The sequence below is a fragment of the Ursus americanus genome, chromosome 20 (genome assembly GCF_024610735.1).
Source record: "Ursus americanus isolate L20-20 chromosome 20, mUrsAme1.1.p, whole genome shotgun sequence".
In the NCBI taxonomy this organism is placed as follows: domain Eukaryota; kingdom Metazoa; phylum Chordata; class Mammalia; order Carnivora; family Ursidae; genus Ursus; species Ursus americanus.
Window position 1 is genome coordinate 16196289 of NC_142146.1, and position 13331 is coordinate 16209619.

At 36.3% G+C, this 13331-nt stretch overlaps 1 protein-coding gene across 2 annotated transcripts in view; it reads right to left on the minus strand.

Annotated features, from left to right (window-relative positions):
* ZCWPW2 (zinc finger CW-type and PWWP domain containing 2) overlaps positions 1–13331 on the minus strand; it is a 140190-nt gene that overhangs the window by 12736 nt on the left and 114123 nt on the right. The window contains exons 6-9 of one of the 2 annotated variants that reach the window (XM_045774484.2): positions 11625–11683; positions 10424–10491; positions 4381–4487; positions 522–1140 (exon numbers count right to left, since the gene is read on the minus strand). In XM_045774484.2, the coding sequence (XP_045630440.1) occupies positions 979–1140; positions 4381–4487; positions 10424–10491; positions 11625–11683 (396 nt within the window). In that variant the 3' untranslated portion in view covers positions 522–978. Of the gene's footprint in view, positions 1–521; positions 1141–4380; positions 4488–10423; positions 10492–11624; positions 11684–13331 lie in introns of those variants that run through there. The other variant, XM_045774482.2, reaches the window with a different exon arrangement.

The window sequence follows — 13331 nt, forward strand, 5'->3', positions numbered from 1 at the left end:
GATGGATATTAAGGAGGGCACATATTGCATGGTGCACTGGGTGTTATATGCAAATAATGAATCATGGAACATTGCATCAAAAACTGGGGATGTATTGTATGGTGACCAATATAACAAAATAAAAATGATTAAAAAAAAAAAAAAGAACACAATGTAGAAGGACCCTCAACAAAACGGGTCATGGGGACCCTACAGGATGGGCTTGGAGGGGAGATGTTAAGGGAGTGGTATTGCATATGGTATACTTTTTGCCTTCCTATATTGTTTATGGAATTTTTTAAAATGAGAATATGCTTAATTTATCTCTTTATATTTTTCACCACATTTTCCCATCCTCGCCTTCAGAGATACTGATTCGATGGGGAAGCATTCAGGATTCTGATCTTCCACAGCCTCTCCACCTCCCACTAGACTCTGTTAATCAGTTTTGGGAATCGTGGTGGAAATGATTATATATCAGGCAACATAAGGCAATATAAGGCAACTGACACCTCTGAGAAAAGCGCCAACTCTATTACACAATAGTTTTTTATTATTTCCTTTTATTTTCTAGTAGCTTAATTCCACTATCAATACACATTCTCCTGTCTCTACTACACTTAAATTATCTGTACGAATTATAATCGCCTTGACAGCCATCTAAATAGCCGCATTTGAATAAAGGGCCTAAATAATCGTTGTAAAGCATGTGTTTGTGCAGTAAGTTTATAAACCATTTTAACATTAAAGCAAACAAGAAAAAAAATCTACAAATACAAATATCAGGGCTTCTTAAATCCTAAATTTTTAACACTAACTTAAGTACCATTTGATTGGTTCTCAAAACAATGGCTATTCTCACAGTATAAAATAGAAAGTTATTATAAATATCAGCTTTGGTATAACATACCTATTTCCCTATTTTCAAGTTCTTGACTTCGGGAAAATATAAACATGTAAGTGTTTTTATAATTAACTTTTGAAAATATTGATAATACCTTAAAATTCAGACATTAGAGCATCTATTTCTTTAAATTTGTTAGTTATATTTTCAATACATTCTCCAGCTTTTAATTTTATCCCATCAATTACAAGATAGTCCTCTTCATAGTAGTTTTCAAATGGACTGCCTGCAGGAACTTCAGGGCTGCATTTAGATAACTGCAAAAATAACCATACAATTCATCAGAACTATATGAAATTTACTGGAAGACCAGGCTTAATTATTTGAACAAAACGTATAGTCAGTAACTCCACGAGCCACAGCAGTTACACAAAGCGTTCTGTTGTGCTGGTGGGCAAATAACGATCCCCATGCAGAGGAGAACGTATAGTAATGTGTTAAGATAAGAAGAACCGATTATTCAGGCCCTACCACTTTCCCCAACTTTATACATACTTAGTTTTAATATTAAGCTTTGGGGAAACATGATCAGTTTCATTCCATGAGTCTTCTATATTTATTTTTATAATTATTATTATAGGGAATACAACTTAAAACTGTTTAAGTCACACATTCTCTGGCTATCTTCTCATAAGCCTCTGCATTACTTACAAATAGCAATCGTTTGCTCTAGCTCAGTAGGAAGGGACACTAGAAAAACAATGCAAGCACCCATAAAAAACATGCAAAATTTTTAACTTCAAGGTTCATTAAAGGTAGAGTGAACTTCCATGAAATTAAGAAAAAAAATAATTTCTACAAGTATTTTCACATATCAAAACATGTACCTTTAAATACAAGTAATTATTCACTAAACTCTGTCTTATCATCTTACTTATATATGGCTTATCTAATTCAGGTGGATTTTATAAAAATCTGATATTAATTCCCTCTCACGGCTTGCAAAGCTGGGGCATGACAACCAGTGTTAATATTAGCTAAAGATGAGTGTAATTAGGAAGGTGACTTTACTAAGGAAAATAATCTCATAAAACATTTCAGCGACAAATAGAAAAGAATTTTGATGATTCACGTGGGTAAGATTTTTTTTTTTTTATGTTGCTACTCTCACCCATTGGTATAAATGATTGAGAGTAATCATCCTGAACCCTCATACATGAAATGAAGGATGAAAATACCATCAAATTTACAACTTTGAAAAGAGCTCAAACAATACCTGCTCAGAGAATAAACATGCTCAGAACTTTAAAATTATCAGGTGGCTCTTTTGGGGATGTTAGCTTGTAAGAGGCCACTTTCTCCTGCTCCAGTTTTAAGTCGTGTTAACTTTGGAAGCCATATTAATTTTCCCTACTAACTTAAAAAAAAAAGCAAGAAAAAGAAAAAAAAAAAAAAAAAAGAAAGAAAGAAACCCCTGAGGTGATCATTTCTTTTCTTTTAAACTGGAAATTGTTCCAGCTTTGATAGTTGGTTTCATTGCTATTCTCCTCATTTAAAAGTGAACAAGGCCCTAAATACTGAACCTGGTGTGAATGCCAGACTTACAAAGCTCAGTGTGGAGAATGGCTTATGAACCAGTCTGCAGGAGGCACTCACCTGCCTGCCAGCAAGTTAAAATGGTTAATTTTTACAATTCCTCAATGGCTTTTGAAAGCATAAAATATTACAAGAAACTAAAACAAAAAGCAAGCTCCTGCCTGGTGATATATTAAAACTATGTATTTTACCTTAAGAAATAAAAATCAGAAGTAATTTTCTGTTCTATCACGTTACTGGTTAGAATGGTAAAATAGAAGCCTATTCTGTGGCTGTAAAAGCTACAGGACATCTCTATAAAAATCAACCTGGCTGTAGTTTTGAAAAGACAAACTGCAAAGACTGAAAACACATTGCACAAAAGCATATGGTGCTCAAACAAAGCGCACATTTGCTAGAAAAGAATAATTTGTATATTAATTACATGTATATAATATATATGTCACCAGTCTATAGATCTTGTTGTACAGAAGGTAAGATCTAGATAGAGAAAACAAGTCTTATCAAAAAGGAACTCAAATTGGAAAAATGGCGTTCACAACCCACGCAAACTCAAATACAGGTTGATATTGCTGGTGCTAATTAAGAAAACTATGTTCTTCAAGTTGGTGAGAGTTTTCAGCATTAATTTTATTTTCCTTTAGCGTATTGATCTCTTTAACTGTAAATCTTCTATATTTTGCTTTCTAACTCAGTAAGGGAGGTGTTTATGAATCATCTTTTTTCTCATTGGAGTCCTGAATGAAATCATGCAATTGCGCAGTCTGCCAAAGAGTGTAAACAACCTTGTCCATGTACAAATCCACCTTTTTCAGTATCTGAGAAGAGACAGATTCGGGAATGGGTCGTTGCTCAAGGCGGGACTGTGGGAGATGAGATCAAGTCAGGAAATCTCAGCCCTTTTTCTCTCCAGTGACCGCCACTGCCAATTCTCATCTGTAATAACAGCTAACCTTAGGTGTCGGTAACTATGCAAAGCACTTTTCCCAGTTTGCCTTATTTAGAAAAATCCTCTGTGGCATGTGATAAGCAACCGTGCCAAATTACACAAGTCCTCAATGGCAGGGCTAGGATTGGGACATTGATATGATATCCCAGAGTCAGGCTCCTAACCACTGTGCTCTCTCGACTCCAGGCACAGTACGTATCTACACAAATGAACAAAAGAATGAATGAAACCTTAAGGATACAGGAGTCTTGCTGCCATTCTTTTCCCTATTTCGAGAACAGCTGTACTGCCTTGTAAAAAGGTCTGCCTTATGACTTATTCTTCTCACACCTACCACATTGCTGCTCTGTATTAATGACCTGGACTAGGACCCTCATTTTATTTGCATGAACATGGCGCTGATGTGCTGAGCAGTTTGTCAACCAACTTAAAATTATGTTGTCACCTACAAATACTGAATAAAGTAAGCACACACAGACTTTCTCAGCCCAACATAGGCAGCCAAAAGGAGAGAACAAACGGAAAATTCTAACTCCAGTGTGTTAATAATGAGGGCTGTCCTACAGAGGTGGTCCCTGTGCCCGAACCAGGCAGGGAAGATGTCCTAGCAAGCTGCTCTTAGCCTGGCCCGTTCTCCTGACTGTGAAGCGGGGGCCCGTTCTCCTGACTGTGAAGCGGGGTACCAGTGGACAGGTCTCTCTGCTGCCGCACCCCATCAGCTGCTATGAGCCCCCCTCCATCCTTCACTCCAACCTCAAAGATCTGAAATACAAAGAGCTCCTCCACTCACAGATTTTTTTTCAAAGACTGATAGATGTATTCTGACTTTCCCACAGACTACTCATTTATTATTCACTTCAGGATAACCAAGGGCTCAAATTTCAGAAGGGAAAAAGGAAGTTCTCCATATAGTTCAAATGGACATGCAGAAACCGTTTCTGCCATTGGAAGGCTCTGAAGTCGCTGTTGAGGCCGAGCACGCTTACCAGGCCACCTGTGCCGCTGCACTTACCATCTCTCCACGCGCCTCCTCAGACGCGTCAGGGGCCGCCGAGGGCTCGAGTGCCCGCTGGAGCATTTGCTCCAGCTCTTTCAGTAAAACTTCTGTCTCAGACACAACTAAAAGACATCAGTACAAAAATGCCACATCTTCAGTAATTCAATCAAATACATAATCTTAACTGCCCCCAAAGGGAAAATTGTCTAAATGTTACAAGATAAAAAATAAATATTTTGTCTAATTTTCACATAGGACCTCTGCCTGATGCAAAATAATTATGGATTTCCAGGTGAATATTTTATAATTATTCCTTTAAAAATGTAGGTGATATTCTTGCTGTGGCTCACTAGAAGTGTTTTTCGTTTTGTTTTGTTTTTTTAAATCGGGGCCAAACTAAACTTTTTTTATAAATCGGGGTCAGCAAGCTTTTCCTATGAAGGGACAGAGGGTAAATGTTGCAGGCTTTGTGGTCTCTGTCACAACCACTCGATTCTGCTGCTACAGTCCAAACTACAGACATGTCCTTAAACAAATGTGAAGGACTATGTTTCTATCAAATTTTATTTACAAAAGCAAGTGGCTTGTGGGCCACAGTTTGCCATCCCTACAGTAAACTATTAAAATTACTGTTTAAAAGGGGAAACCATGTAATTAAGTGGCTAGGCTAAACACAGCCTAGTCTATTCCTAATTCAAACACCAACACATCTCAATTGCTTAACCTGATATCTATCTGTATCTATATCTGTGTGTAGATATGGATATATTTTAAATACCACACTTATAAAATTTGTGTGTGTGTACTACTGTGACATGAATTCACTGAACTTGCTAAGATAAAATAACAACCCCATAAAAGAAGTGAACTACTATTATATAACTATAGACACATCTACTGATTAATAACAAGCAGTTGAATTCCTGACTGAAATAAAATAAACACTTCAGTTGATACAGTCTTGTTGAAATAAAAATCAAGGAAAGGAGACCACATGTGGCCTGCGGTCCTGTACAACAGACAGATGGAGCATCTGAGAAGTCCTTCCAAAGGCAACATGATTCAAAGAGAAAGGCCATGAATATACACCTCATCATTTTCCACTCTGGTGACAAAAATCTGACATACAACCTCCTATTATCCACCATTCTTTGGCAGGTCACCAAAAATCACACGAGGTAGAGCAGCTAAAAGTTCATGGAACATGAAAACAGACCCACGCAGGACATACGCTTTCAAGCTAAAATATTATCAATGAATATGGAAGCAAGGCATTCTCAGCACTAGGGTGAACATATTTTAAAATTTTCTAACTAATCATGTTTAGGAAGAGTGCATAGGATATATGCATTCCTTTATGTGTGTATGAACACACACACACAGGCATCCTTGTAAACTAAGCATGTGGTAAGGTGAAAAAGAGAGATTGTTAATGTGAAAATTTTTATGTTTCCTTTCCTCCATTTCAAAAGAATCCATGTTTTATTAGAATCTTCTTTGGTGATAATTTTCTCTTATCTTTTACTCATTAGAAGGACATTTTAAAATTCTGCTAGAACATTATTAAATAATAGTGTTAAATAAAGTCATGAGAGGTTATGAAATAGAAAAATTTCCCCTTCTTGGTTGTCACTGCAGTACAAAAAAACAATTTTTAGTTAACATTTTTCACATTACAATTTTACCTACAAAAATAATTTTTCTGTCAATACTTATCACTCGCCCCAAGTACTTTTACATTCATTCAACAAATATCAATTATTTGCCTACCAAGGGCAAGGCACTCAAGAGAGTAGGCACAGACCAATGAGCCTTCCTGGCCATCATCTCTTCCCAGCCAATCTCAGGTTTTCTCTATGGAAGACTTCTTTCAAAACAGTTTGAAAGTAGTTTTGTATAAGCCATCTGCATACCACAGAACCATTTCCTATGTTTAAAAACACAACAAAAACTGAACTGACCTGTTAGTTGTGCCCACATATATATGTGTCCTGTGTAATTGCTAAAGTATAAGAACACGGAATTTGAACTATCACATTCTAAAACAATCGTATTCAAAATTTGGTAAGTATAAGAATCACCTGGAGAATATACTAAAAAAAACATGAATGCAACTCATGTCTACTGAATCAGAATTTTCTACAGGCATGTACATTCTTATTGAAGCAATTCTGTTAATGGAATTAACCTCTGTTTATGATAGATTTCCTACTTAGTGACCTGTTACTTCACAGATGATACTTGTGGTTATCTTCACACTGACTCTCCAGTCCCACTCACAGACGTTGTGCTTTCCTACTTTACATTCTGAGTCTATGGAAATTGATACTGACATTTAATGCACTGTTGAGAAGATGGATTTTGAGCTATGCTGTAAAGGAAAAATGGCACACAAACATCTTTATATTTCTAAGGCTAGGCTAAAATGCAATCAATTTATGATAATGAATGTCATTGCCGAATGGCATTGTAGGCCCTCCATTTTCAAGTGATCTGGAAAAATATGTACACTGCCTTTTGATCAAAGGGTAGACAAAGTAATGGATGACTTCATAAATCAACCAGGGTTCATAACACCAACTTGACTGATGTCAAATTCTGCTGCCAGAGCGATGGGAGGTTTGCTTTTCTAAATAGGTATTCCTATATTGTAAACTGATAGAGTTCAAAAATAATTCTCAAGAAACAGCAGTTACTGTAATCTACAAACTAGTTTATCAAAATTGGCCAATGATATCCTCCAAAGATAGAGACAGAATGAATGCCTTTGCTGATTGCATGACCAATCATCTTCTATCAATACTGATTATCTTGTAGTTTCACTGACTTGTTTCAATTTGTTGTTTAGAGTAAAGTGGAGGCATTACAGTTATTCCATCACTCAGAGCAAGTTTTTTTAAAAAGTAAGAAAAAGGTATCTCTTATCCTGAAGTCTGTATCTGGCTTTTAAAAATGAATTTTTATACAATAATCTGTGTAGTTTTTCCATTCCTGATAAGAAGTAACTTACTATTGGTCTAAATAAATCAGTCGCTATTTTAAAAGTCTTCAAGTGTATATTTATGGAGTTTTGTCCAATCTCTACTTTTCTACTAAATGTTTAAAGAAGCTGTTTATTTCCTATGTAAAGAGGCTATTGGTTAGGCTACCTATCCCAAAGCTGGCACTGAAAAATATCATCTTCAATAAACTTTCAGGGTCACTTCAATATTGAAATTTTGAAGGCATTCTTATGGAAGAGGGTAAGGAGGACAAAAAAGTACTTGGGTTTTGTTTTGTTATTAAGTAACCACAAACACTCCTCTTGTGTGCTTACAATTTAAATGTAGAGATGAGTAAAATACAAGTTGGAATGTAATGAAGAAGAGAGCACAGCTCCTGGAGACACAAACAGAAATAGGAGGCAAGGAGTTTTCTAGGAAAGGGGCATGTGGGCCAACCCCACCTTTTAGTCTAGAGGCTAAAGGTAACTCCAAACCAAGAGTAGTTGGGCAAAGTTTGTCCCAAGCATCAAGAAATCACCTTTCTCCCTGTCACCCCTTCTACCTCCTAGCCCCAGCCCCTAAGGCCTTCATGTTCTCTCCTAGGGCTTTCCCCATGATCCAGACCTTTCCTGTATTAACCATTCTTTTCCATGCTTATTTGTCACAGGTGGGGTGAAGAATATATCCTTTGCTAATATATTCATGAATGCCATAGATTATCATTTGAACATGGATAATATGCCAACTTTTTGTTTATTTAAACTTTTATAGACTGTCTACTACCCAAAAAGAAATGAGGTATTTACCAACAAAAACCAATGATACAACAAAACAAATGATGAAAACCCAAAAAGACAAAAAGAAATTAAAATCAGTTCATTAAGGGGGTATGAAGGGCAATAATGAAATCTTAAAATTGCTTAGGTCAACTACCTGTACTGTACCAAAACCTGATAGTTAGCTTTACAGTTCCTGATATTCAAAGCAACCAAGGAAACAGCTGCACACTTTGATTAATTTTAAGAAGATATGTGACTTAGAAACACCACATAACTTTTTGAGTGTCTCGGTTTCCCTATTGATAAAATGGGAGATATAACATCTACCTTATTTACTTCATACAGATCTTACAAGGGCTAAATAAATATATATGAAGCATTTCGAACAGTGAAGACACATAGTAATTGTTACAGGAGTTGGTTATTATTATTACTATTGGTATTATCATTTCATCATTATAGATGAATCTTCTTGTCCCTAAACACTGAAAAGAAAATGAGTTAGAGAGACAATACAAATATAATTCATAATATTCCTGGTAGTATTTTCCCCAAAACACAGATATGCTTGCTCCACAAATAGCTATTTCTTAGATTAAATCTGCATAGCCATGGGCCTACAGTTTAAATTATTTAATGATTCCTCAACTTTTTCTATTAATTTCCAGAAATCCTCTCCTTGTTGGATAAGAGGACTTCTACTGCATGTCTTGATCACAGATGAAGCAACTGACACTTGGACAGGTAAAGCAGCTACCCTAATTAGCTCTCCTCCTGACCTCCAACTAAGAAAGAAAGAAAAGCAAAGGGTAGAGTTTAAAACCCAGAAAGGAATAGCAAATCTGGGCAGGAGGCTGATGGGAAACTTCAGCACCTGGGAGTGTAAGGAAAATGGCTCCAAAAAGTAGGGCAGACATTCAAGTAGAAGATAATTTTCGCTTGATCTAGGACTGATCCTACCTCAAGCCAAGAAGAAAAGGAGTGATTTCAGAGACTTAGATCAAGGGATCCACTGAAATATGGGTAGGGGTAAAAACTGAGGGGGGGTTAATCCACTGAAAAAGAACCACTCTTTCAAGAAGTAGGCAGCTCTTGCAAAGAACACAGTAGACTAGATGTTTCTGCTTTTTAGTTGTTTGAAATGGGATAAAGGAGTAAAACACAGATCAGGTTAATGATCTGAACAATTAACTATTGAGACTTGAGAGCCCCACAGAATGTGAGAGTCCTGAAAGGGCGTCAGTGGATAACTATGCAGATGCATTCACTCATTTATGCAGAAGAGTGATTTCCAGTCAATGGACTCCTGGCTCTGAGGGCTTTCTTCTGCGGTAGCCCCTGTGAGTTGGAGGTGGAAAGGATCCCAGCATTGGAGCCCTCAGCTGTAGTACCAAAGTTTCCTAGTGGGAACTCAGTCCAGGGATAAACTGACTTTTGCCTTTCTACAGGAATATTTGAACTAATTATGTGAGGCAAAGGGACAACATAGCCAAGAAAAGGCACCCAAGTTAGCAGGAAAGTAGTAGCAGAATACATTTAAGAAGAGACAAAAACAACAGAATTTTGTAGTGGTTTAGGAGAACAAAAGGATTTAAAAAAAAAAACTACTCTGTCCTTCTTCAGACTGCTTTCCTTTCTTTTAATAAGACTACAGATGAATGGCTTATTTAGTCAGTTGAAACACAGCGCTGTAGGTCCTGGGGGTGGCCACAAAGGAGAGGAAATATGGCATGGACAACTTCTTGGGGTTTAATGGGCTTTGGAACCTCTGTGGGGCTGCCAAAGTTCCATCTTGCAAATAAGCACTTGCCTGCTTTTCAAGACTATTGAAAATGAAGGAAGAGTAAAGTGCTTTTGAAAACTAAAACTTTCTCCCTGCATTCCACATTCACCCTACTGTGTTCTAATACCAATGGCAATTAATTCAGCTGGAAGCCCCAGGTTGCTGCTTTTCTTCTTTCTCTCCCTTTGGCATCCCGAGGACCCCAATAATTTTGGAATGGAGAGGTCTGGATTTTAATGTATCGATGTGGGCATTTCCTCCCACAGCCACTGGTGCTTTATTTTTTTAAAAAATTAAATACATGACAGAGCTAGAGAAAATTTAATTCACGGGAATAGAAACCTAAAGACAACTGAAGAGATCTAGTATGTAAATCAATACCAAAACTGACCCACTAATAGTTCTCATATATGTATATATGTACAACATTTTTTCCTTCAAAAAATTACAACCACATTTGGTAGAATTAAAAAGAAGTAAAAGAACTAAAAGCAGGATAGGCCTTCACATACCCATGTTTTCCTTTGATAAGGCATCATCTGAGCAAACATTTTCAAAAGAGCATTTTAAAATAGCTTTCCTAGAAAAAGAATTTGACAGATTCAGTTTCAAAAGATCAATCATGTATATTTAAGTGGCCACTTTTGTATATTCATTGATAATTATAAATTATGAATACGTTTCTTTATCTTGAGGTACTTTTCCTTGGTGGTTTTATACAGTAAGACAGCATGACAACAGTGAAAAACCAAAGGGAAATCACATTGATCTGAGTTCTCACTAGGTGAAAAGCACTAATGATCCACTGAGTACCTTATATAGGCTTTTTCATGTAATCCTCCCCCCCAAAACCTACTAAGAAATTGCTACTCTCATTTTATAAAGAACCTGAGGCTCTGAGAAATTGAGAACTTTGACAATGTAGGAAATGGTTGAGCATGACACAGCTAAATTCTCTAGAACTGCAAAATCCATGCTTTTCCCATGACACTGTGTTGCTGACTTAGAGTCAGAAAACATTTTTTCAAATGCATTTTCTCTAACCATAAGATCTTGAGAAAGCCATTTAGTTTCTCTAAGTCATGTTTTTCATCTTTTAAATAAGGATGATTATGATATACCCCCTACCTATTTGGTGGGGTTACTGTGAAGTATAACTAAGATAAGGCAGTAAGTCCTTTTTTAAAAATTAAGTATTCATCCTCTGAAAGAGGACAAAGAATAGAAAAGGACTATCATATCAGGAGTCAGACTTTGTCTTTGAGTAGGACTCCTTTTAATACATTACCATTCATCAAAAAAAAAAAAAGTAAATAAACAGTGTGGTTGGTTCAATGATAAACACTAAAACTTGTCATTGGTGGCTTATCAGTTCATTATAAAGGCCTGTTTCTGGTTTGCACTATTTTTAAACCAAACACCTGCTTCTCATCTGCTTGCTCATGCGATGTTAATCTTCGAAAGTTCTGCTTCAACATATTTGTATAAACATAAAACTTTCTCCATACTTCTAAAACTACTACTTATCACCTTAATTCTTTTAGAAAATGTTAATGTTTCCTTAGAGAAAAAGAATCAAGAATCGGGGGAAATGTCATAATGATTAAATCATATATATATATATATATATACATATATATACACACACACACACATATATATATATATACACATTTCAATTTTATCATAATACTTTTCAATTAAAAGAAATACCTTTTCCTTCTCCTAAATTTGGGTTTCTTCTTTTCAGTAGTGTTCTTGGAAACTTGCATCTATAAAATAACAACAAAAAGATGACTTAACTCAAATGGGACTAGATGAGTTCAGTAAGATAATGGGTCCTATATGGTCTAAGTAATTCAGTCCAGAAGAAAAACTCTGGCCCACAGCTCTCAACCACACCTGGAACCCCAAGTCAACCACTTCATAGCCACTAAAATTACACTGATCTGCTCAACTTCCAGGCATAGTAGACTAATCCAATATGAGTGCCCATCTCCCATGTCCACTCCCCCTTCTCACTTCACAAACATATAATAACACCAGGTAAAATAATCTTTAAGTTTTAAAACATTTATGACCTTTAAAGAAAGAAAAAGAACCATTCAGATGCCAGAAACAGGAGTGCAAAAACTATACAGATAGGAAGTGACATGGTCAAGGCCTACAAAAAATGTATACCGGGATAAGGCCAAAAGAGTTTGGGATTTTGATATCTAAACAAACACGAGATGAAGGATGTGAAGAAATTGGCACATCCATACATTGTTGGTAGGAATGTGAAATGGTGGAGCCACTTTGGAATACAGTTGGACAGTTCTTCAAGATGTTAAACAGAGAATTACCTTATGATTCAGCAATTCCACTCCTAGGTATATACCCAAGAGAAGTGAAAACATTATGTCCATACAAGAAATTGCATATGAATGTTTATAACAGCATTATTCATAATAGCCCCAAAGTAGAAACAACCCAATGTTCATTGATGGATAGATAATATGTGGTCTGTCCACACAATGCAACATTATTTAACCTTTAAAAACAACAAAGTCCCGGGGTGCCTGGGTGGCTCAGTCGTTAAGTGTCTGCCTTTGGCTCAGGGCGTGATCCTGGCGTTCTGGGATTGAGCCCCGCATCAGGCTCCTCCACTGGGAGCCTGCTTCTTCCTCTCCCACTCCCCCTGCTTGTGTTCCCTCTCTCGCTGGCTCTCTCTCTGTCAAATAAATAAATAAAATCTTAAAAAAAAAAAAAAAGTCCCGACAAATACTAAAACATGGATGAATCTTGAAGCCATTATGCTAAGTGAAAAGTGAAAAAAATCAGACACAAAGACCACATGTTGTACAACACCACTTATCCAAAATGTCCATAAAAAAAGGCAAATCCATAAAGACAAAGACAGATTAGTAGTTGCCAGGGACTAGTGGAAGGTGCAAAATGGGCAGTGACTACTAATGGGTATGAGGTTTCCTTGTGGGGTGATGAAAAAATGTTCTAAATTTATATAGTGGTACTGATGCGAAACTGTGATTATACTAAAAACCACTGAACTGCATACTTTAAAAGAGTGAATAAATTACATCTCAATAAAGCTATAATTTTTAAAAATTTTGGTGACATGGAAAAATGGAAAGTAAGGAGATAGAATAAAATATATCAACGATTAACAAAAGGAACCCAACGTAGCAATATAACTGTTAGAAAAAAGCATAATCAGAGATAAAAAAGGGTTATTACCTAATGCTAAAAGAAACAATCCACCCAGAAAGCATAACAGTCCTGACCTGTGCATACCTAGAATCTCAGCCATAAAATATATAAAGCAAAAAACAGAAAAGAATCACAAGTAGAAACTGATAAATCTACAGTTCAAATAAGATATTTTAATTTACTTCTCATACAAAAATGATAAAGCAAAAT